This window comes from Phascolarctos cinereus, unplaced genomic scaffold (genome assembly GCF_003287225.1).
Source record: "Phascolarctos cinereus isolate Bilbo 61053 unplaced genomic scaffold, phaCin_HiC Scaffold_5;HRSCAF=322, whole genome shotgun sequence".
NCBI classification, from domain to species: Eukaryota; Metazoa; Chordata; class Mammalia; order Diprotodontia; family Phascolarctidae; genus Phascolarctos; species Phascolarctos cinereus.
In genome coordinates this window covers 382,095,775-382,121,958 of record NW_027555958.1, presented here as the reverse complement: position 1 = coordinate 382,121,958, position 26,184 = coordinate 382,095,775, and the positions used below count along the sequence as shown (strand labels likewise).

General features: G+C 43.2%; 1 protein-coding gene across 1 annotated transcript in view; it reads right to left on the bottom strand.

Annotated features, from left to right (window-relative positions):
• The window catches only part of LAD1 (ladinin 1), a 32,135-nt gene extending 18,197 nt beyond the window's left edge, over positions 1-13,938 (bottom strand). Inside the window, 1 exon segment of the mRNA XM_021002952.2 lies at positions 13,310-13,938. Coding sequence (XP_020858611.2) covers positions 13,310-13,347 — 38 coding nt within the window. The 5' untranslated portion in view covers positions 13,348-13,938.
• Positions 13,939-26,184: the final 12,246 nt, after the last annotated feature.

Below are 26,184 nucleotides of genomic sequence, written 5' to 3'. Positions count from 1 at the left end.
AATCAACTTTCTTTTTACTCTGTGAGTTTACAACAATCCTCTCTGATGTAGGAGATGATTGTGGGGATAAGTGGGCCTTGATGGTGCATTTGGGAGGAATTTCCTCAGGAGGAAAGCCTCCTCAAGGAGGAAGCTAACAAATTCCCCTGGGAGACTTTTCACTAGAATATTGTCTAGCATCCTGTATTTGTGAGTTTACTTTTTTCTTTTTAAATCAAAGTCTAGAACTTTATATTCATTCAGATTAAACTGAATCTTATTAGAATCACCCTATTGTTAGAGCTTGTCAAGATCTTTTTGTATCCTGACTTGGTCATTCAGCATGTTATCTTTTTGTCATCTAAAAATTGGACAAATGTGCCATCTATACCTTTATCCAAGTTACTGATAGAAAAGTCAAACAGCCCTGGGCCAAGGAAAGAGTCCTGCAACACTCCCCTGGATACTTCAAGCTGACATTGACCCACTGATGATTCCTTGTTGACTCCTGTCACCAAAGATTCACTACAGTTTAACCCAGAACACTACATCTTGTCCATCAGGACACCCTAAGAATTTTTATCAAAGGTTCTGCTGAAATCTAAGTACATTCAACTTAGAAAATTCCCCTCATTTAGCAGTCCAATAACTTGATCCCCAAAAAGGAGAAATTAGATTAGTCTGATGTGGCCTGCTCTTGACTAAATCTATCGGGTTTTAGTGACCACTATTTCCTCTTTCATTTTAAGAATTTTATTTTTATTCTGAACATAAATGCCAAATAAAATGGGCATTTCCAAGTACAAAGCAGAACAGAAAAAAGAGGATTGTATATGAAAACTATAGATGTCTCTTATATACAACTTGCTTTTCTTTTTAAATATCTAAGTTCACTCTCTAATTTTCAAAGCTATCCTTCTTGTCTGTGCTCCTCTTGGGCATTTCTTTTGTTCTCTTCTCTGTATATGTGTGTGTATGTGTGTTTATTTTTTTAAAGATGCCTCATCAACCTTTTTTATTTTTTTCTACCCCTTCCACCTTTTTTTTGCTATCCTTATTACTCCTCACCCTCCCACTCCATCCCACCCTCACTAGAAAAAGAAAAACAAAGTCTTCATAACAGTATGAATAGTCAAGCAAAACAAACCCCCAAATTGGCCCACCTGAAAATGTATATCATATTCTGTATCTTTCTTTAATTTTATTTTTTCTCAATTACATGTAAAAACAATTTTTAACATTTGTCTTTTAAAATTTTAAGTTCCAAATTCTCTCCCTCCCTCTTCTCTCCCCTCCTTGAGAAGGCAAGCAATTTGCTATAGATAATATATGTACAGTCATGCAAAACATATTTCCACATTAGCTATGTTGCAAAAGAAAACAGACCAAAAAAAAGAAAGAAAAATGAAGAATGTTTTTAAAGAGTATGCTTTGATCTGCCATTCAAACTTCGTTATTTTTTTTTCTCCCCTCTGGAGGTAGACAGCACTCTTCACTGTAAGTATTTCAGAACTGTCTTAGATCATTGTATTGCTGAGAATAGCTAAGTTATTCACAGCTGATCATCATACAATATTGCTATTACTGTGTACAATGTTCTCTTGGTTCTGCTCACTTTACATTGCATCATCTCATATGAGTCTCCCCAGCTTTTTTCTGAAAACATCCTGCTCATCATTTCTTATAGCTCAACAGTATTTCATCACAATCATACATCACAACTTGTTCTCATACTCTGTATCTTGAATCTATTATCTCTTGGTCAAGAGATAGGTTCTATCATCTCTGGAATAATAGCTGGTCATTGCAATAATCAGAGTTCTTAAGTCTTTGAAGTTGTTTGTCTTTATAATATTGGTATTATACAAATTCTTCTGATTCAGCTCACTTCACTCTGCATCTGTTGACACAAATTTTCACAGGTTTCTCTATACCTGTCCATTTGATCATTTTCTAAATCACAATAATATTCTATTGCATTCATGTAACAGCATTTTTTTAACCATTCCCCAAATGACAATAACTCCCTTAGTTTCCAGCTCTTTGATAGTACTAAACAAGCTGCTATGAATATTTTTGTACTTAGGGGACCTTTTCCTCTTTTGCTTCCCTGTTCTAAATGCTCACGAATGTCCTGAATTATATGTTCTCAGATTTTGCCAGGAATAAAAGACAAACTCATTGCTTGTACCTCCAGACATCATGGTATTGTAGATTGGACTTGGAGTCAGGAAGACCTGAGTTCAAATCCACTGTGGATATTTTCTAGCTGTATGACCCTGGAAAATGTTTAAATTTCTCCCCACTTCAGGTTTCTTATTCAGGAAATGAGAGAGTTGGATTTCATGGCTTTGAGGTCTCATCTAGCTCCACACATAAGTTATCCAAAGTTACACAAAGTTACATGACAAGTTAAGTGGCAGAAGCAGGACCTGAACTCAGGTCATCTGATTCCAAGTCAAATCAACATCTCTCATGTGCAAAACACTAGGCTAGGTACCCCAAAAGATACAAAATTTCTCCAAGATATGGTGCCTGCTTTCTAGGAACTTACAGCCTAAGAGAAGGAGGTGGGTGGGGAAGGGGGAAGAGGAAAAGGAGGAGGAAGAAGAGGAGGGGAAGGGGTGAGGAAGAAAAGGAAAAAGGAGAGAGAGGTAGGATATGTGACATTTGTACAGCACCTGAAGGTTTACAAAGCATTTTACCTGTATTATTTCATTTCATATGACAATCCTGAAAGGTAGGTACTACAATGCAATATAGTACCTAAGCTCCTGAGGACAGGGACCATTTTCTTTTTATCTTTGTATTCCCAATGCTCAAGACAGAGCCTGAGCAATAGTACATGATTAATAAACACTTATTGAATGAATGAACCACCATTTTTACAAATAAGACAGTGAGATTTAGAGAGGTTTAGTAACTTTTCCAAGGTTCTATAGCTACACACAATAATACCCATTAATTGCACCATAGAGTGACAAAAAAAAAAAAGAGCTATGGGGGTGGGGAGGTCATTACCAAACAGAGAGATAAAGAGTTTTCCTGAATAAGGTGGCCTTTGATTTGGGCTTTAAAGAAGATATAGGAGTTCAACTGGCATAGAGGTAAGGGAGGTCTTCCTAGCCATTGGAAAAAGCCTGAGTAAAGGCATGAAGGTGTATGAATGAAATATGTAATTTCATGGGGACAGAGTTGTCCAGTTTGGCTAGAATAGGATGCGAATTTAATTACATGGGATAACGTTAGAAAGAGAGGGTAGGGGTAGGTCATGAAGGGCTTTGAAAGTCAGGCAAAATAGTCTGAACTTTATTTGGGAATCAACTGAAAGCTACTTATAACATTTTTGAGCAGAAAAGCAACACGACCAGATTTTTTCACAAGAAAGATTATTCTGGCATTAGCAGGAAAAATGGATTGGGAAGAGGGATCAAAATGTATGGGGGGATGGGGAGAAAGATATTGCATTTATCCAGACGGGTAATATTAATGGATTGAACTGGAGGAGAGAGGCTAGAGAGGAGGGGGCAGATATTAAGAAATATTTCTAAGATAGAATTCACGAGACTTGGTATGTGAGGCTGCGTGTGAGAGGAGAGGAAAAGGAGAAGACACTGAAAACCTGAGTATATCCAGAAGAAGGTGACAAGGACACTAACAGGAGATTATGCCATATGATGATTAACTGAAGGAATAGGGAGTGTTAGCCTAGAAAATCCAAGATTTTGGGGTGAGGTGGGGAATGGGGCTTGATAACGATTGATAGCATTTGTTGACAGTTAAGTAGAGAAGTGAATAGAGCACTTGACCTAGAGTCCAGAAGATCTGAATTTAAAACTTTCCTCAGATACTTACCAGATGTGTGACTCTGGGCAAGTCTCCTAACTTCCATCTCCCTCAGTTTCTTTATCTATAAAATGGGAATAATAATAGTACCCACTTCTCAGAGCTGTTGTGAGGACAAAATGAGAAAATATTTGTAAAGTGGTTTGCAAACTTTCAACTGCTATATAAATGTGCTAGCCCAGGGTCACACAGCTATGAAGTGTCTAAGGCAAGATTTGAACCTAGTTCTTCCTGACTTCAAGTCCCACATTCTAGCCACTATACTCCATAACTACCATGGTGATTTATAGGTCTGTCAAATGATGGAAGCAGGATTGACTTTTTCTACTTGTCTCCAGAGGGCAGAACTGGGAACAAGGGCCAGAATTCCAGAGTCAGATTTTTATTTCTATTTAAGAAAAACCTTTCTAAGAATCAGAGTTGCCCAAAATCAAAATAGGCTGCTGCTTTGACAAAGTGGGTCCCACATCTCTTCATGCTATCCACAATGATAGCATTAAAGGCTAAGCCAAAAGTTTTGCTGAAATATAAGTATTTCATATCTATAAGCATTTCCCCAATTATCAACCTAATTCCTGTCCAAAAAAAAAAAAAAGGAAATAAGGTTATTCTAACATGACCAGTCCTTGGTAAAGACAGTTAGGGTCTTAATACTAATAGTTCCCCCTTTTAAATGTTCACAAACCATCCCTTTCATAAGGTACTCTGGAATTGACTTAATGACTACTTATTGGGAATAGGGTAGGAAGGATTCCTCTGCACATTGGCCTAGGTCACATCTGAAGGTCCTTCCAAGTCCAATATCCTGATTTAAGACAATCTAAAGTTTATAAACATGGGACAGTAGATGAAGTATACTCATGTGAATGAAAGCATAGGTTGGAATTGGGATTTCAAAGGAGGAGCAGCTTTGAGGGAGAAATAATAAGCTCATTTGGGGATATGTTGAGTTTGAGGAGCTGATGAGACATTCTAGTAGAGATGTCTTGTAGCCAGTTCAGGACATGGATCTGGAGTTCAGAAAAAGAGGTCAGGACTGGTCATTTAGATTTGGAAGTCATCTGTATTGGGGTTGGTAGTTGAAATTCTGGGAATGAATGACATTACCCAAGGAAGAAAGTAGGAATGGAGAATTGAAGAGGGACAAAGACATAGCTCGGAGAAGTAGAACAATATGATGTTTTTTAAACTGAGAGCAGTGATTACCCAGCAGGGATGGCCAACAGTGTTAAAAGTTGGAGAAAGTTAAGGAGGGTGTGGACCCAGGGTGGGGGGAGAGGCCATTGGAATCGGCAATTAGAAAGTAATTGGTGATTAAAAGAGAGCAGTTTTGGTAGAGAGCAGTAACCGTATTGCTAGGTGGCAGTAGGTAGTGAGATAAAAACAACAAAAGAAAACTTTTTCAAGAAGTGTAGGGAAGAAGGAGATAGAAACAGAACAATAGCTAGAAGGCCTAAAGTGAAGGCCTTTTTTTTTTTAAAGGGCTAGGAAGACCTGAACATGTTTGAAGACAGATAGGAAGGAATCAGTGCAAGGAAGACTTTAAAATACATGGAGGGAAAGGGCAAGATGATAGGAACAAGGTCCTAGAGGCACCAGGAGGGAATGGAATCAAGGAAACAGGCACAGGAATTAACTTGAATAAAAAGTAGTGATAGTTGTACCTTTGTGATTTGACTGAAAGAGGGGAGGACATAGTAATCCCAAGAACATTTAAGGAATGAAGGATCAGAGACTAGCAAACTTATAGGCAGATGGCATAAAACTTTTTTTTAGTTTTATTTTTTTATTATATACTCAACAATCTTCAACACATATGAACATTTCAGTATGCAAAGAACTAAAAAAAAAGTCACAATAACCTCTTTTTGTCTCAATTTTCTTATCTGTAAAATGGGGATAATAATAATAGCATCTACTTCCTAGGGTTATTGTAAGGATAAAATAAGATTATGTATGTAAAGAGTTTTGCAAACCTCAAAGTTCTATATAAATGCTAGCTATTATAATTATTGTAACTACAGTTACATCGGTTTTTTTAATGCACATTAAATTTAACACAATAATAACGAAATTACATTGCTTGTGCCACTTTGATTTTTTTTCTATGTATTTTAAAAATGCTTTCTTCCTTCCTTCTTTTTATTTTTTCTCTTCTCATTTTTATTTTCTCTCCCTTCCCTCTTTTCTTTCTTTTCTTTGTTTCTCTTTCTTTCTCTCTTCCCTCTCTCAATTCCCTCCCACCCTTCCCTACCCACTTTGTTCTTTCTTTTTCTTTTTCTTTCTCTTTCTTTCCTTTTGTTTCTTTCTGGCCTCAGTCTCAATGAAATAAAAGGTCAGGTCACAGGTGGCTGCGCAGTAGGGAGGGGGAGCAGTAAGAAGTGAGAAGAAAAGGTTTGGAAGAGCCCTGTGGGCCATGAGCTAAGGAACTGATAAGGGAATAGTAGAAGGCCTGGCCAGTACCTTCAAGGTCCCAGCTAAGATCATATGCCATGAATTTGTAGTGGGTGAAGGCCAGTGCTTTTCCACTCTCATGCAGCCTCTGATGTAGAGGAAGAGGAGAAAGCCAAGCACAAATAACATTATCTTGTGCTGTGCTCACTGCCAAGAAAGACTGCTGGAGTCCAGAGGAGCAAGAGGTCACTGAGGGCTGAGCAGGCTCAAGGGAGGTTTGGGGGCCATGGCATGGAAGGAGGGCCTGAATGAGGGATTGGACTTTAAGAAGCAGAGATGGGAGCATGGGAGTAAAGAGAGTACTCTTTACTCTCTTTCGGGCAAAGGTAAAGGGACAGGACTTTTCACGGCATATACACACCAGAGTAAGGCTTGCAGAGGTAATGGAGAGCTTTTCCCTGAGCCACTGACCTTAGCTCTCCCAACAACCTCACCCCAATGTGTCCTAAGCCCCTGACTTGGAAGAGGCGAGGAAGACTTTCTTTCCTTTCTGAGGAACCTTCAGTCTGGAGGGATTTGTTCTGTGAAGTTTGGATTCAGTCACAGAGCCGAATTTGAGGACCTAAAGGGCCACGTGTGGCCTCAAGGCCGAAGGTTCACCATCCTTGTGAAAGTATTTATCACCTATTCTATGCCTTACCTCAACCCATGCTCTATCCCATTTCTCTCATCTCCACTCTCCTTAGTTAAGACACCCACATTTCACTAGCCATGTTCCTGAAAAATCTGAGAATAAACCACACCTCTTTAAGCTGAATAACTTACAAAGTGCATTTGAGAAGCTTGTGATTTACTCTAGTGGGCCAGTGACAAAGCCTGCATCCCACCTCCTGGCAGAAGCGTACTCCAGCTGCAGTATGAGACCAACATTGTCAGTCGAGGTCGGTGTGTGGATTTATTTTGTTTGACTCTGCTTATTTGGTACAAGGGAGGGCTTTTTACAAATAAAATTCTAGGTTGGAATTGGTGAGAGAAACAAGTTAGAGATAGTGATACAAAAAAAAAAGAAGAAGAAAGAGTCATTGAAGTTCTGGGGGTTTTTTATTCATAGAAGAGAAAGACAAGCAGGACAGCTTTGAAATAATGTTGAATTTATTATATATTTAAAAACAAGCTCTACATAATAGAGATAGTTTCTTATACAGCCCTTTGTATATAGAAGAACTTACATTTATTGGTCATTTTCAAATTAGAAGAACAAAAATTAAAAACTGTAATACTGCAAAAAACATAAATAAAAGAACCCTGAAGGTGTGTCTTTTGTAAGGTATGGAATTTTTAAATTCAGGCTTCAGCTTGGGGTGGGGAGGGGAGAGAAAGAGAGAGACAGAGACAGGCAGAGAAACAGAGATAGACAGACAGAGACAGAGAAAAAGAGAGAGAGATGCACACCATCCTAGTAATAGAGTTCTAATAGGGGACTATCCCTAACTCACTTCGAGCAGGCAGTCACATTCCCTTTCTCTATCTGGAAGAAGAGAGTTGGACTAGGGGACCACTAAAGACCCTTCCTTAGAAGCAGCTGCATGACTCTGGGGATCAGAGAGCTAGACCTGGAGTCAGGAAGCTGAGTTCAAATCCCGTCTCAGTCACTTAACGTCTCACAGCCTGAGTTTCCTCATCTACAAAAATGAGGATAGTGATAGCACCTAGAAAAAATGAGGTAATGTTTTAAATCACTTTGCAAACTTTAAATTAAGTGCTAGCTATTAATAATAATAATAATAATAGCTTAAACAACTATATAAAGGCTAGCTATTAATAATACAGATGAGGAAACTGAGGCCGAGAAAGGTTAAGTGACTTTCCCAGGTTCCAAAGCTAAGTATCTGAGGCAGGATTTGAAACTCATCTTCCTGACTCCAGGTCCAGCTCTCTGACCAACTGTGCCACCCTGCTGCTGCCATCATCATCATCACCCCTATCATCATTGTCATCATCATCAGGTTCTTACATACTGTGATAAGAATGCTATGCTTTTCTGCAGCAAACATGGATTAAGTTTGCCAGGCGATGGAAGTACAAAGACAAAAATTAAATAGTCCTTGCTCTCCAGAAATTTACATTCTATCTGTACATTCTTTATAACTATAGACACCTCCCCACCATTGCTTGCCTAAGGCAAGGTATACCCAGATAGTAACTCCCTCTCAGCCTAAAATCTCTTCCTAAAAATTGAAAGCATCCAAAAGTGGTGGTAGGCAGTAATAGGTTTCTCATCACTGGAGGGGATTTCTAGTTGAATTTCACTAGGTCTAGATGGCCTCTAAGGTGCCTTTCAACTCAGATTCTGAGAAAAGACTTCCCCTCTAGAATAGAGCTAGCTACATCAATGGAAAACCATACCACTGTCCAGGAAGTCACCTTTCCCAAGACTGAGTTGGATTAGAATCTTCAAGGCTCCTAGGCCCTGAAAAGCCACACTTCCCACAAGCTCTCCTCCCTCATTGAAGTAACTTATTTATCCAGCCTCCCCTGGAGCCTTATATGGTATTAGCTTCTTGTTGATCAGAGCCTAAAAATGAATCACTCTGCCAGGATACTCCTAGTCATCCAGGCCCAGGACATCTGCAACTCCAATCCCCGTGTTCCTAGCCTTTGCTTTCATTGCCCAATACTGTTCTACTCTATAAGAATATGAGTGCCTTGACAAAAAAAGGGGGGGAGGGAGAAGAACCTACATGTACAAAAATATTTATAGCAGCTCTTTTTGTGGTGGTAAAAAGCTGGAAACTGAGGGAGGGAGAGGAGGGTGGGAGAAAAATTTGGAACTCAAAATTTTATAAAAATGAATGCTAAAAATTGTCTTTACAAATAATTGGAAAAATAAAATACTATTAAAATTAATTAATTAATTAGTTTAAAATTATGAGCACCTTGAGGGTAGGAATGGTCTTTGATCTTCTATTCATATTTCCAGCACATGGTAAGTACTTAACACGTAAGTGCTGTTGTCTTTGTTGTTTTTATTTATCTGTTCATCCCTCTTATGTCCAGCTCTGAAATTACTGGTTCCCTTCTTCTTCTCTCTCCTTCCTAGCAAGATGCCAACCCCAAGGAAAAGTATGATTCCAAGGATGTGAATAGCTATAGGTCTCTGAAAAAGAGAAAATGGCTAAAACTCTATGCCTCAGTTCCATCAAGTGGAGATATGGGGCCAGATGATCTCTAAGTTTTATGCATCTGGCTTAGTGGATAGAGTCCTGGGCCCGGAGACACCCTAAGACATAAGTTCAAGTCCCATCTCTGATATTTACTAGATCTGGGACTTTGAGCAAATCACTTAGCCTCCAACTGCCTCAGTTTCCTCACTGTAAAATGGGAATAATAATAGCACCCACGGCCCAGGTTTGTTTTAAGGATCAAATGAGATAATGTTTGTCAGGTGCCTTGCAAATCTTAAAGCACTACATAAATGCTATTGTCATTGTTTGTTATCATTATTATTATATAAGGTCACTTAAGGCTATAACATGCTGTCTATCTCTAATGAGGGTGAAGAAGCAGGAGACCAGATACAGCTGGCTGGCAAATTAAGAGGGCCAGGCAGGGCTCAGTCTGGGAAATAAATCATGGCAAGACTTGAGCTCCCATCACAATATTCAGGCAAATGATTAACTCAGGTCCTGGACTGCTCGTGCCAGCCTCTCTCCATTCTCTTTATTACCCCCCACGGCCCAGCCTTGGCTTCTCCTGCCAAGGTGAGAAAGGAAGGAGGAGCAGAAACAGAGCAATAGGGCAGTAGCCAGAGCAGCAAGCAGGAACAGGGAAAACATGTCCTCTCCATCCACAGCCAGGCCTTGATGGAACATGAGGCTGGGCTATCCTCCTAGGAGCCACTTTTCCAAGAACACTGGATGCTCTCCACCCCCTCCCAGTCCCTTCCTGCTCCATCCAGTTCCAAGGACTCTATCTTCTGAGACCATTCCCACAGGGTCCTGCTTAGGCTCCCCAGGAGCTGGCATAAGATAGTGATAAGACTATTGGGCTGGGTTTAAATCCTGGCTTGTCTACTTACTACCTATGCAAGCTTTGATAAGTCATTTAATATTTATGGGCATCAGTTTCCTCATCTGTAAAAAGAGGGGTCGATCTCTCTAATTCAACTTAAAAAGCATTTATTAAGGTCCCCTCTATCTTTAAACCCATGATCCTGTTAGCAATTAATATCTGAAGATGCAGCTAAGACTTTTGCCCAGCTCCAGGGTGGCTTCCTCCTTGTCTTCTTCCCAAATAGGCTTGGGCTGTGGCTACACCTGCCCCACCCTCAGCCCAGCCCCACCCAGCAAAGAGCTGGGGGCCCTGGAGAACAAGAGGCTCAGGTTACGGTGATGGGTGACTCACAGATGCTTCCCACTGTTTGTTTTTTAATACAAGAAGCTTCTCTCTGCTCTAAGTGTCTCATCAGGGTGACAATGCTCCACCAGCAACTGCCACTGCCCAGAGGGGGCTGGCTCCAGGAGGGGACCTAATTCCTTAGGGCAGGACAAGGCAGAGTCAAGCATAGGGACTGCTAAGCCTGTTATAAGGAAGGGATTCCTGAGTATTAGGCACATTCTGGGGCATGGAACTTTCATTGAAACAAATGGCAGTCTGAGAACAAACCTGAGTCTCACTCCCAACCTTTAAAAGTCTCCATAAGTACATATGCATGGTCTATGTGGTAATGGGAAAATATTGGACTCAAAGTCCAGGTACCCGGATTCTTGTCATGGTTCTGCTACTAACTATGACCTTGGGGCAAGTGACGTAACTTCTCTGGGCCTCAGTTTCCTCATCCATAAAAGTTATACTAAATAACTTTTAAGGCCACTTCCAGCTTCAAATACTAAAAATTAAAGTCATTTTACCTTCCAGATCATCAATTTCCTCAACTATAAAATGGGAGTAATATATACACTGCCTACCTTTGAGTTTTGTTGAGTAGAAAATGGTTTTTAAAAAACTTAAAATGTTATATAAATCAAAATCATTTAAATTCTCTATGCCTCAGGCTTCTCATTTGGAGAATGAAGAGTTTGCACTAAACGATCTCCAGGGACCCTTTCTGACTTCAACCTTCTAGCATTCCTTTTCTATATGTATGTACATTGGGTTACTCCTTTCACACATATAAACATATAGAGGCAGGTACACAGAGGGCCATATGCTGACATACATGCAGAGTCCAAGGCCATAGTTCCACTGGCCACACCCTGAGCACAGCCCTCTCCTGGGGCATCTCCACCAGCCTAGCAGGCAGGGCCCCTTCTCCAGAGAGCTGGCTTCCCTCCTTTTGGGCTCACTGCCAGGATTAGGCTGGGAACTCCTGCTCTCCTACTTTCTGAAGCCCATCAGGCAGCACCTTCTGCATTAGACTTTGGGAATTTCTGTCTGATAAGGTTAATGAGGGTTAGGGGTTGGAATCGACCTCCAGCCCCCTGAGATATTTGGTCACCTTTGAATTAGGGCCCTGAATCTAGTATTATCTATGTTATTTTGGGGGAAGGTCTTGACCCTTTCTGGGCTCAACCACTCCTTCCCTGAGACCTTCTGGTATGGGGATGGAGAGAAAAAGAAGGATGTGATGATAAATTTCTGGAAGAAATGAAAAAGTCAAACTTGACTGGAAAAGGGAGCTGGGAACCAGATAGAACCATCCTGTCATCTTCATTGACTGACCCGGACCTACACTGCCCCCCACACTCCCAACATACACATCAACTTCCATCAGTCTATCTCTGGCTGTAGTCTCAGGATCTGGAGTACCCCAGTTCCACCTCTGATCCTATATCACTGACCTTGGGCAAGTCATTTATGATATGTAGGTCTTAGGTTTCCCAGCCTTAAGTGGGAAAGAACATGTAGATTAGTGATATGACTGAACTGAAGATACTGTATACACCTCAGCAACAGGGTGGGGTATAGACCTAAAGAAGGTTAGGGAATCCATTGTCCATGCTCTTTCTGGTTGGAAATTCATCTGAGCTCACTCTGACCCTGGCATGACTTTCATAATCAAATGGTCAAGGTTCTGAGTCCTCTTGCCCTTTCCCCAGTTAGACTGAAGCCTAACCTGGAGCATGGATAAGCTTCCAATTATGTGCCAAAGCTACTGTCTCTTCAGGAGAGGTTGAGGGACAAAACATCTATCTCCTAATACACACACACACACACACACACACACACACACACACACACACACACGGTGGGTCTTTCCTTTTGGCCATCATGTGTTCTAAACAGTGGCCCTTATCTAGCTCCTGGATTTTTAATTTTCATAGCATCACTGTACTTTGCCCAGGAAATGTGAAAATGAATGGGGTTCCACTCCCTGTAATGAAGGATTACCCTGAAGCAATCCAAGGCTATGAAGTCTTAAGTATCAGGGACATGGCCCTCCAACCTCCCTTCACAGACATCCCCCTTGCTTGCATCCTTATTAGGAAACATTCAGACCACTAGGCAGGAGGATGGGGAGGTTGGCTTAGCCTCCTGCAGCCCCCAGCCCCTAGGACCATAACCATAACGGGAGAGGAGACAGGCTACTTGAAGAAAACCCACAGTGGGTACCACACAAGTATCGGGAGGACCTAAAGTTTAGGGGAATCCCAGTTCTGCTTTCCAGATGTGAGTCTGAAAAGCCTGGGAGAAGGAAGCTATAGGGATGTATTACAGTGCTATGTGTCTTAGGGCAAATTGCTTTACATTTCACCTCTATAAAATCCAATGAAATTGCATTAGATCTTTTAAGATCTTTCCAGCACTGACATGCTAGGATTTTTCTACTGATTGCCCAGGCAGGACAACACAGAGCCCCAGGGAGAAGAGACACCTGATCCAGTCTGCTGGATCCACTAAAGTGTAAGAGGGAATCTTTTGTCCAAATCCTAATTCCCCATCCTGAATTCTGGTCAAGAGAAAGCAGTAAATAAGAAGATATAAAGTGCTGGGGGCCTCTTCTACGCCTTTGAAACTTTTGCCTTTCAGGAAGGCAAGATTCCCTGCCCCAGTCCCCCTTAGATCTCTCCCTCTCCCCAGTTCCACTCACCTTGACAGTGCTGACCAGTTCTTCCTCTTAACAGACATTGTCCCTGGACAGCCGGGGAGCTTCGTCCCGCCACAGCACCCTCCTCCTCCTCCTCTTCCTCCTTCTATTTGGCTCCAACCACCTCCTACAGGTATCCACTCTATGCCTCGCCTCACCTGCCCTTGGGTCCCTCCTCCTTGCACCAGCCCAGTGCCCAGGTGAATCACATGGTCCCTTATCTCACCCCCCGCGCGCTTAGACACCCCCTCTCGCTGGCATTAAGGACTCCAGCCTCCAGGTCACACCTCCTGGGGAGTGGACTCCCCTACGCAGAGTAGCGCTGGGCTCCTTCGGACAGGGGGAGCTGTCCTGGGCCCTTGGCTCTAGTGTTGGGAGATTCCCAGCCCGGAACGGTGCAGATAGACGCAGGGGACCGAGCTGGGACTGGTTGGCTGCCCCGGGCGAGGGAGGGCGACTTCCTGCTCAGAACCAGTCCAACCAGCTGGGGTTCAGAGCTGCCTCCCCCTGCAGGTGGCGCGGGTTACTGGGGGGGTGGGGGTGCCAGAGGAGCCGGACTGGGGGACGAGTCACCTGAGGATCGGGGTCAAGCTGATCTCACCCGCTCAGCTCGGCTGCCGGTAAACCGACTTATCCCAGAGAAACCCAAGAGCAGGAAGCGAAGCGGAAAAGGTAGAGTGGGTACCGTAATGTCATGTCTAAAGCACGCAGCAGCACCCCCCTCCCCCGACACACCCTACTCCTTGGCTTTCGAACCCTTTCATTGAGCGGAGCATGCAAACGACTCCCATTGCCACCATCTAGCTGCAACGTTGGCTTACCAAAGTACAACGCATACAAGTCACACCCCAGGTAGAGAGCATAGGGTCCCCTAAAATCGTGGAAAATAGGAGTCGGTGGAAGGGTATGACGGGGCAAACACCTTTCTCCCCAAAGGAAGAGGTAACTGGACCAGATAATTAAAACAGGCACTTGAGGCTGGGGTCTCGGAGTAAGAATAGGATCACAGAATGAACGTTAGAGCTAAAAGAAATCTTAAGAGATTATCTTATTCCAACCTCTTCATTTTATAAATGAGGAGACTGAGGCCCAGATAATAGGGAGTGACTTTCCCAAGGCCAAAAACAAATAGCAGAGTAAACACTTGTACTCAGGGCTTCTGGCTCCAAATTCAGCTTTCTTTCTGAGCTATCTGGCCACCTTTATACAGGTTCTATTTGGCTTCTACATGCTTGTGATAGTATCCGGGCCTGGTGAGGTGTCAGCTACTTTCTGCTCCTGAGCAGCCTCAATGTAGGGTGAGGGAGGGCCTGGAGGCTGAGAACCAGGGAAGTCTTATCTTCCTCCAAAGACTCAGATCCAGAAAGAACTGAGAACTTCCTGCCCTCTCATCAAGGACAGAAGTAGCTAATTTAGAGGCAGCCCTGGATCAGTGAGACATTGCTTTCCCTCTCTGGGCCTCAGTTTCCTTATCTGTGGAAAGAGGAGTTGGAACAGATAATACATTCTAGTTTTAGTGTTCTGTGATTCTGTGAAAAATAGAATTGGGTTCCAAGATAAGAAGGTCAACAGGAAGTAGGGGTACCACCAATCAATCGATCAACAAGAATTAATTATGGATCTACTATGTGCCAGACACTCTGCTAGGGGCTAGCCCAGCTAAGAGCTAGAAACACAAATATAAAAGTGAAATAATCTCTGCCCACAAAAAGCTTACATTCCACTGGGGACTACACAGTATTACCCATTGGTTAGGTCCTTTGCACATCAGGTTACATCTAGAAACTCTTGTATAAGACAAAGACACTGACATGCATACAGATTGACTTCTAAATAAACACTGCACAAATGCAGTCTGCTCCACCACCTTCTTCTCCAGGGAGTATTCAAAATCCCAATTCCTTCAAGAAATCTTCCTTTAAAGCATACAAACTGATGCAAAGTGAAGTGAGCAGAACCAGGAGAACATTGTATACAGCAATAGCAATATTGTACGGTGATCAACTGAGTGACTTAACTATTCTTAGCAATACAACGATCCAAGACAATTCTGAAGGACTTATGATGAAAACTACTATCCACCTCCAGAGAAATTGAAGCATACTTTAAAAAAAAACTTTATTTTTCTTGTTATTTTTGGAGCGGGTCTGTGTTTTCTTTTGGAACATGGCTAATATGGAAATATGTTTTCCATGACTGCACAGGTATAATCTATATCAAATTGATTGCCTTCTCAAGGAGGGGAAGGGGAAAGAGGGAGAGAGAGAATTTGGAACTCAATTGAAAAAAACATGTCAAAAAATTTACTTGTAATTGAGAAAAAGAAAAAAAAAAGAAATCTTCCTGGTGCTTTTGGGAGTGACTCACTTCCTTTCTCTGGGCTTCTACTGCCTTTTTTGTCAAAGGGGAGGGTTGGATGAGGTCAGCAATTCCCAGCTTTTTTTTTTTTTAAAAAGAATGAAGTCTTTTTTCAATGGCAAAAAACTTCATAGCAACCCTTCCCATCATGACAGCAACTATTCTGTCTGCACCCATAGATTCAGATGGTACATGATGAGAAATAGCTATTGTGAGATTAGTTTCTGTATTTTATTCATCATATGAACCACTACATATGTTTGAAAAAATAGATATATAAAAGAGAAATTTTATTTATTTAGAGTAACATGCAGTAGGGCTGGGCAGGCTGATAGGAAACCAATTTTCTAGGTTGATTACACATTACTACTCTCCCTCAATCACACTGTTCCAACAAAACTGTCTTTCTTGCTGTTTCTTACACATGAGATTCCTTCTTGTCTCTTCCTTTGCACAAGCTGTCTGTTCCATGCATGGAATGCTCTTCCTTCCCCACCTCCATCTCTTAGGATCTCTAGCTTCATTCAAAGATAACCTCAAATGCTGACTCCTCCCTCAAGTCTTTCCTAACTCCCCCTTGCTGATGGTGCCTCCCCTGTTTAGTTCCTTAAAGTGAACGACTCTGATTTTTGTCTTCACATCACTAGCACCTGGGACAGTGCCAGAAACAGAGTAGATGATTAGTAAACACTTGTTGATTACTTAATTACCTAAAAGGAGGTTCATTTTGGCCCAAATGCCCTGGGGTCTCTGCATTCTTTTCCTCCTTCCTGGGCTAGAAAATTTGTGGAAGATTCAGAACTGGAAGGGAACTTAATGATTATTTTATCCAATCCACTTATTTTACAGAAAAGGAAACTGAGGCCTGGATTAAGTGATTTGCCCAAAGTCACACGGGGAAGAAATTCAATAAGCTACTACATTCCATACCCTGTGCTAGATTCTAGAGATACAAAGACAAATAAAACAGTCCCTACCCTCAAGGGGCTTACATTCTGTCATGGGGAGAGGACAAAAATTCCTATATACTTACTATGTATACAGCATGTAAATATGTAATATATAACTATATTATATATCAACTGTATGCTATATAAATAAATAATTTTAATAGACTAATTTAATAATATAAGTATCTATATAATAATTTTGGAAGGATAGGAACAACACAAACAAATAGAAGAAGCAGGAAAGTCCCGCTGAAAGGGGTGACCCTGGAGCTACCTTGAAGGGTAGTAGACAGTGGAGAAGGCAGAACCAGGGTTCCTCTCACCTATCACTCGTGAAGGTAATCGGAGTCAAGCTTTAGCTAACTACCATGCTAAAGTTGGGTTTACTTAGTGAATTAGTGTGGGGTAGAGGGAGCAGTAAGCAATGTGAGACAGCTCTGAAGGGTGTGTAAGTGCCTTCATGGATATGACCTTCAGGAGAATCTGAACTATTCAGTAGATTCTGAACTATTTTTGTCCTTTAAGGAGGGCCTGGGGTGCTGGGCCAGGGGCTGGACCCTCTCACTACTCTGTCCAAGGGAAATATGCTAGGAATGTGCCTTATCCCTACTCAGCAGATGATCCCATCCTGATTATAGGAGTCTAACTTGAGTGTAATAAATGAATTTATTCATTAATAATAATAACATATAATAATAATAAGAAGAATTCATTAATAATACTATTCATTGTTTGATTTGTTAAGTGCTTACTTTGTTCAAAGCCAAATGCTAAACGCTGGGTGGTGGTTGTGATTGTTGTCCTTCGTGATCAAAGAAAACCAAAATGATATCACTATATCATGTTCATCATACAGTGCATCTGACTACGGCTGATCAGACCAATGTGAGCTTGGAAGGCTCTACCACAGGTCAGGCACAAATAGTCTGTACGAACATTTGGAATGGAAAACCTAGGGGGAGGGGGAGAACCTGCAGCCTCAAGGCCACCTGGGGCCCTCTAGGTCCTCAAGTGTGGCCCTTTGACTGAGTCCAAGTTTTACAGAACAAATCCTTTTATTAAGGGGGTTTGTTCAGTGAAGTTTGGGGTCAGTCAAAGGGCTGCACCTGAGGACCTAGAGGGCCCCAGGTGGCCTTGAGGCTGTAGGTTCCTCACCTCTGGTTTAGAAATAGAGATTGGGAGACTCGACTGTAAATCAGACAGAAAGGCCTTAGCAGACAGCAACCAGGCAGATGACAGTGAATCTTCTTCAGCATCATTTCCATTGATAAATTCATACCCATTCATTTGACTGTGCTAAAAACCATCAAGGTGAGAACTTTATTTTCCAGGTCTTTAGTACCTGTGGCTGAGAGACATATAAGCATCTTGAGAATAGAGACTATACCTCATATTTCTGTATCTGTCAAAGGATCATCCTAAGGCCAGGCATATCTCAGGTACTCAGTAAATACTTGTGAATGATTGAAACTGAGAATGCAGAAAAGACAGAGTGAGACACACACCCCCCTTCCCAAAGTTGCTATCATTGTATTACTGAAAAGAGAGGAATCTGGGCCAGGGACAGGCCTAATTCACTCTCTTCCTCCCTCTACCTCTGCCTGAATCTGAAGGAATTAAATAATTTTTTAGCCCTAGCTCTTCTTTGGGCTACCTGATTTTCCTATAGACCTTGTCACAGCAGGAGCTCCCAGGCCACACATCACCTGGAGCCCAAGCCAAAGGGCACCCCAGCTGGGACTCAGTTCCTTCCTGCAAAAGAGGACCCCTGAGGTCCCATCCCTTTCACTGATCATTCTACTGGGTATGAGATCAGATGGGAAATTCCTACAAAGGGTCAAATGGAATGGCATTTTTAACTGGGGATTTCCAAGCCAAATCCAGGGACTTTTGAGATCTTCATGATAATCTGGGGTCATCTTCCCTTTGTGATCCATGTTTTAAAGAGTCACAGACAGTACATTTGTCCACAAGGAGGTACTGAGTCAGGCTTTAGGGGCCATATCTCCTCCATGCTGCTCCACTCAGGCCTTGCTCCCAACTTCTCCATTCTATCTCCTCCCACCAGAACTTTAGATAGTCTCTGGGGTGCTGAGCTCAGGGAGATGAGCTTTCACTTTATGTTGCCCAGAATGGTGACCTCCATGGCACTTGTCAACCATAGTCACATCATGTTGCTACCCCTCCTTTCCCAGTACCAATTTCTGTGTTGCTTCCCCTCATTAGAATGTAAGCTCCTTGAAGGTAGAGACTTGCTTGCTTATGTTTTAATTTCCACTGCTTTAATAAGTACCCAATGAAAGTTCTATCTATCAATCAATCATCTAGCTAGCTAGCTATTTGTTTCTCTGTCTGTTTATATTTGTCTGTCTATATCTAGATGTCTATAGTGATTGATTAATTTATCTCTATTGTGTATCTATCTTGCTGAGCTGAGATTCTGTTGCTCTATGAGATCCTGGGTTCTGGACTCCCTACCCCCACCTTCCCTGGAAAGGAGACAGTTCTCTTTTCTCCTAGGCCTGCCAGGAAATGAGCTAGAATGGAGAGCTAGGGAGATCCCACCTGATGTCATATCCAAACCAAACTAATTCACACACACATACACAGAGAGACATATATACATCTCTAAATTTGTCTACAGATACACTTAACAACTCATATGTGTGCAGATATATACATATAAGTGTACGTGTATATGTGTATGTATATATATTATAGTGTTTTATATGTGTGTGTAGTCACAAAACATAACAGGTGTGAATATATAATGCATAATCATTCACATTTAAATTCTCTATCATACAAACAGCCAGGCTTGGCTACAAAAACAAAGGATAGAAAGACTTTGTCAGAGAGAGAAGACAGCTCATGGGAGAAACAGTTCTTCCCTGTTGGACTGATAGTTACCTATACTCCCAAGCTCAAGCTGGCCTCAAATCAGTTTTCTCCCCCAAATCTTATGGATGTGGCCAACCCACATAAAAATATAGTATATGTAATATCTAATAAGCTGCATATAAATATGCACAAAGATGCATATAGATACCTTATTTGGTGGCCCTGTGCTAGAGGTCTGACCCAACATAGGTGAGGCCAGGGGGAAAGGACCTACAGGGTCCATGCTGTTTGGAACTGGCTGGTAAGGAAGACTAATTCATATCACTCATGCCAGGCAGAGATGCTGTATAAGGACTAGGGTTGGTGGGCTAGGGGTCTGGCTACCTGTACTCTTGGATGGGAGAACAGAGGTGAGCTCTCCAACCTATACCCCACTTTCCCTGTCAGAAGCCGTCAGTTAGTCATTGTAATGATGTAAAAAAGAACACTGGGCTGGCACTCAAGAGAACAAGGCTCCAGACTTCAGCTGTGCTATTAATTTAATTCACTGTGTGTCATTCATTGGTCAAATGACTTACATTCTCTGAGAACCAATTTCCTCATTTGTAAAATGAAGGGGGTTGGACCAGATGCTCTCTAATGTCCCTTACAGCTGTAAAATTTTATGAGTCTTAGAGTACTCCTTGCCATCCCCACCTCCCCAACGGGAGTCTTATGATTAAGGGTGCTTTGGAATCCTCTGTGGAAAAGTGCTCTGCTGGGGGTGGGAGGGGAAGCTGCTCCATGAACTGGTCCCCCGGCCTCTGCAGCCTGGTCACCCACCTGGAACAAGGTTGACCCTTAGGCTGACCTGAACAGAGCCATGCAGGGAATCTAGCTCTCTCCCTGGGGGGCCATCAGAGCTAATGTTTAACTCCCCACTCCCTCATCTGGCTCAGCACTTTAGCCCCAGTTTCCGGAGAACAGCCCTACCCAGCCCTGCCCTACGATATACTATACTACCTAGGGTGAGACTCCCCAAGATAACAGTAAAGTACGGACCTATACAGGAGGTTCTATACAGGAAGGAGAAGAGATAGCTGTCATCCAAACCCTAGACATTCTCCCCAAGGGCTTAGCTTCTGGGGTTATATATACCGGGTCTGCCCTAGGGTGACTGCTTTACAGAAGCTCTACAAGTATGCTCCACCCTCCAGCAAAGATGGCGCCCTGCCTGGTGAGCCATTGTCAACAAGAGAGCAAGTTCCCCAAGCAGCCTCCACCCATGCTCCACACCTTATAGTCCCCAGAGTAAAAACACAAGCTTGACTCGGTTACACATTGCTTGTATAGCCTCTGTAGGTTCTGCTTTTCTCTCAAGGTACAGAGCAGCTCCCTAGCCCTCATACCCCTCCTTCCTTTCCTCCTAACTCCCCAAGAAGTTCGTGGTGAAGTGGAAAAGGTGGTGCATTTGGTATCAACTCTTCCTTGGTCTGAATGCTGGTTCTACCACTTATCACCTGGGCACACTTGGGCAAGTCAACTCTCCCAGGGACTGAACTAAATTCTATCAAGTCCTTACCAACTCTAGATCTGTGGTTCTGCCATGCTTTGTCTAGAAAAGCTACTGATTGAAGTCTGGGTCCTGCCATTCATGCCCGGGTTTACTTAGTCCTGGTATGGTCAAAGATGTCTTGCCAGCTCTTTGCTTTTTAGATTTGATGCCTAAGTGGATGCTTAGTGACTCTATTAGTGAGAAACATATAAAAGAGAACAAATATGCACTCAGAGATCATCCAGTCCAGCCCCCTGTCTCCACTCCAGGTTCCATACAAATAATCCTATACATATCAATCCTACCCCTAAGGAACTCTTAGATAGCAATTCTATCCTTTCCCCCTCCTCTCTCATCATTTCCAGAACTTCATAAACTCTCTTTCAATAGAACGCAAGTTCTTTGAAGGCAGGGGATATTTTAATTTTGCCTTTGGATCTAGTGCCTAGCAGAGTTCCTGGTTCACTATAAACACTTCATAATTACCTATTGATTTATTGATTATCTAGCTCAGATTGCTGTTGATGGATCTAAACCCCATCTGATCATCTTCTATCTCCTTCCTCAGGACATTCAACAACATGTTCAATTTTACAAACATTTGTCAAATACCTATCACTAGCCATTGTGTTAAATGCTAGGGATACGGAGACAAAACAGGAAAAGCAATCTTCTGCCCTCAAGGAGCTTACATTCAACTGACAGATTTGATACAATCCCACTGGGAGACAGGAAGAGAGAGCAGATGACCTCAGGAATACCTTTCGGTGGGGCCCTGCTGGTTGAGATTCTCAGAGGGTTAGGCTGAGAGAGCTGTTTCCATCTGTCTGTTTGAGTTGGCTTCTCCTTCAGTCCCTCCCTGCCTCCCACAGCCCAGGGCCTGGGGCCCTGTGTTTACCAGGTGTTTGCCTTAACTCCAACCCACGGGTTGGCCTCACAGCCTTTGTATGGCAGAGTGGAGGCTGCAATCTGCCAGGGTCTCCCTATTAATGGGCTAGACTGGCAAGGCTGAGATTTGGCTTTTTTTGTTGGGGCTAGGCCCTATAAAAAAGGGCAGAACCTATGGGAAAAGCAAAGGTAGGGTAGGAGAGGGCTATTCCCTGGGCCTGGGCCAGCAGGGTGGGTCTAAGTGGGGAGGGGTGTGTTTCTGTGGCTAGTTGGGCATAGGGCCCAAACCCCATCCTCTGTAGGGTTTACCAAGCTCAACAGGTTTTCCAGCTTCCTCCTCTGTGTATTTATGTATATTTATGTGTGTGTGAGAGAGAGAGGCAAAAACAGAGAATGATGCAGAGAGATAGGCAGAGAGGATGGGGTGGGGGAAGAGAGAAAGAGAAAGAGAAAGGGGGGAAGAGAGAGAGAGAGAGAGAGAGAAAGAGAAGAGAGAGAGAAAGAGAAAGAGAAAGAGAAGAGAGAGACAGAGAGAGACAGAGAGACAGAGAGAGGGGAAAGAGAGAGAGAGAGAAAGAGAAAGAGAAGAGAGAGAGAGAGAGAGGGAGAGAGAATGCCAATACACACACATACATACATATATACACACATACATGTAGGTGTAGACACACACATATGCAGATACATCCCGTGGGCAGCCCAGTGACTTGCTTGTGTCATCTCACCAGTCTTAAGACAGTAAGATGACTTTCCTACGATAGAATAGGCCCATCCTCAGGGACCAGGTCATAGTGGAAAGCATCCTGGGACTTTGGTCTGCTGATCCCTCTACCACTGAATGAGGAAAGATTGTCCTCCAGGCCCTGGGGGTACATGCCCCACTGTCCCTCTCAGGGATCCTGGTCCTGTTCAGCCAGCAACCTTCACCTGAGTTCACAGACTCAGCTGTCTTGGTGGTAGGTTCTATCCTGAAGAGCCTGGGCCCTGCCCTTTATACCTTTATTCTCTCCTGGCACTAATAACTGATAATGCTCTAGGGAGAATAGAGGGCAGAGCTGGGGCCAGCACATTTTTAGTTTCAGGAGAGGGAGTGAGAAGTCAGGCCAGTTCAGGTGGTTTAGTCCATGGCCTCAAGGCCACATGTAGCCTTCTAGGTCCTCTGGTATGGCCTTTGATTGAGCCCAAGTTTTGCAGAACAATTGCTTTTATTAAAGGGATTTGTTCTGTGAAGTTTGGATTCAGTCAAAGGCCACATAGGAGGGCCACGTGTGGCCTAGAGGTTGCAGGTTCTCCACCCCTGGTCTATACCTACCTCAGACCTACCACTGTCTATGGAACCTGGGAATGACCAAGAAGCTTCAGAAAGCAGTCACAAATCAGGGAGTAAGCAGTTGCAGCTGGGGCCAATGTGAAGCGTCATCACATCCTAGCCAGACTTCATCTGGGGCCTGTGACCTTTGGTCCTCTCAATCAGGCATCCACTTTTGTCCACTTTCATGTCTCCTTGCCGATTCTCTTTCTGACATGGGGAAGAAGCCTCAGCTGACTAGTGAGCCTGGGTTACAGGGAGAAGAGGGGTTGTGCTTGGGTGGCATGGGGGTGGTGGAAGGGTCTTTGCCCGTTCATGGAACCTCCAAACTTCTCAGGTCTGGTGAGAATAGGGAGCAGGTGAAAATGATCAGGCCCTGGGATCTCAGGAGGTTAGAACAGGGAATAGAAGATGAAGGAGAAAGAGTGAGGACAAGGGAGGGGGTGCAGATGAGAACACTAGCTTAGGAGATCGAGGAAAGGTGGTTTCAAAAAGAAAAAAGCCCAATACTCAGAGTGGGAAATACACCTTGTACTGTTGTGCTTATGTCAGGTGCCACCTGGTGGCAATAATGAGAACTGCAATGTCTCCCCTTGGCTAGACAGGAGTCCCAAACACCAGTTTTACAGAATCAGAGTTGACCAGGACTTCATAGACAATCTAGTAAATTTATACCTGAATAGGAATCCCCTTCAAAATATACAATGACAAGTGGGCATCCAGCCACTGCTTGAATACGTACATTGATAAGGAGCCCACAGCCTATTGAGGTAGCTCATTAAACTTTGGGACAGCTTCCATTGTTCAGAGATTTTTCCACAGGTAGAGATTAAATCTCTCCCAGCGCCTGCTACCCATCATGATTTACAAGGGAATTCAATGGAAAGAGATTCGATTTACAGCTAGTGCTTCCGTAGCATACTGATTCCATAAAGAGAGGTATACCTGTATGAGCAGTCAAGCCCAAGCTGACCTGTGCTTTGATTCAGATTAGGTGGGAAGCAGTCAGGTCCAGTTACCTTCCCCGGAAGGACAGGGGAAGTGGCAGAAGGTTGGCACCAGGCAGGGGAAGGGCAGAAATGGAGCCTGATTGGGGTGTAAAGGGGAAACCATTACCCCCTCTCCACTTACGGAGAGTTCTAAATGTTAAGTAGCCAACTTAGCCAATGTCCGCCTCTCTGCAGCTACCACCCCTCGTTTCTGTTTCTGTGGTCCTGGGCCAAGGGGAGCAACTGGAGATCACCCAGAATGCAGTGGGAGACTTCAACCTTTTAAAGCGAAAGTTTTTCTGAGTTCTCACTTCGACTGAAGCAATGCCCATTCCATTATTAAGGCTGTCTAAGAAGTGAGCCAAGAGATGGCCCCTTCAATCAAAAAAAAAAATCGAACTGGGATGGGTTTCTGGCCAAAAGAGAAACAATTTCTATTTACATTCACTTTGATCCACCCAGGCCCAAACAATAACCATTGAGTGGTGCTTCGGTAAGGACGGTAATTGACCAATCAATGGGACAGGGGGGGAATGGGAGGGAGGCCTATGTACCACCAGTTCTGCAATATCACGTCTCTTCATAGTCTTAGCATATTTAGTCACTGGGCAGAGCTTCTGGGATCAGGAATACCATTAACAGTTTGATAATTTAGGGGAATATTCTGTGTGATGTCACTAGGGAGCCAAGTATGGTAGTAGGAGCTAAGTATGTAGTAGTACAGAGAATACCAGTTTTCAGGGCAGAAGTCCAAAGGCCTGGGTTCCAATGGCCCCTTGGATATTTGGTCACTTTATAACCTTAGGCAATTCACCACGCCACTCTTTGTTCCCTATCCACAAAATGAGGTTGATAATAGTCATCTTACCACATAGGATTATAGCGGGTGAACTGATTTGTAAACACACAAGTCAGTCAACCTCTATGGCACTCAGTTTTCTCATCTATAAAATGAGGGAGGGATAGGGGGTAGATGATCATACAAACACAGGGTTCAAAAGACCTGGGAGGCCGCAGCCCACACTTGAACCTTCATGCCCTCAACAACATCCCCAACGAAAAGTCCTTCAACCTTTTTGTGAAGGCCTCTAGTCAAGGTGAAACCATCCCTCCCATTCCGCTTCTGGACACTTCTAAATGCTAAGTGATTTTCCCTAACATTTATCCAAAATTGACTCTGCAATTGCCACCCTTTGTTTCTAGTCCTGTGGGCTTTGGTCAAGTGGAACAAGTCTAATCTTGTGGAAGAACCACAAGATATCCAGCCCCTCAAATAATTGAAGACAGCTATCACGTGCCATCTTCAGGTCAAATATTCCCAGCTCCTTCAACCAATCCACACATTCAAAGCCCCTCACCACCATGATTGTCATCCTCTGCTTATCAGTGTTCTTCCTAAAATGTGGCCCCCAGATCTGAACCCTGTACTCCAGATGTGGTATTTATGGTGTTATTGTTCCCATTTCACAGATGAGGAAACTGAAGCTTCAGGGGCCAGATAATTACCCAGAAGCAGAGATGAGACTAGAACCCTTGACTCCTAGCTCCAATCCTTTCCTTAGGAAAGGTCCCACACAGTTCCTTATCCAGTCCAGCAGGAAGCTTATAGGAAAACTGTCCCAGTGTAAGTTGCTGAGGAGTTAGGAATGTCAAAAAGACTTCTCCCATCCCAGGTTCCCAAGTCAATGTATCATAAATACCTTTTAACTGAAAAGCTCTCCATAGAGCCAAAGAGCTTTCCAGTCTGCATTCCTAGAAAATGTAATGTGATAACAGTGTTGATGATGAGGGAATGACCTCAGAAGTTAGTTACTGTTCAGTTCCTTCCCGGAAAGTGAAGATTCCCCTCCAGGCCATAAACCACCAGGCCCTCCACTCCCGGGAGGAAGGCAGAGAAAGGCAGAGAAAGGCAGCCCTAGGGCCACAGCCCCACCAAATGTCTCACCGCCCTCAGTTCAAAGATTACTACTCCCCACCGACACACACATGAACCATTGGAGTCCCCAAAA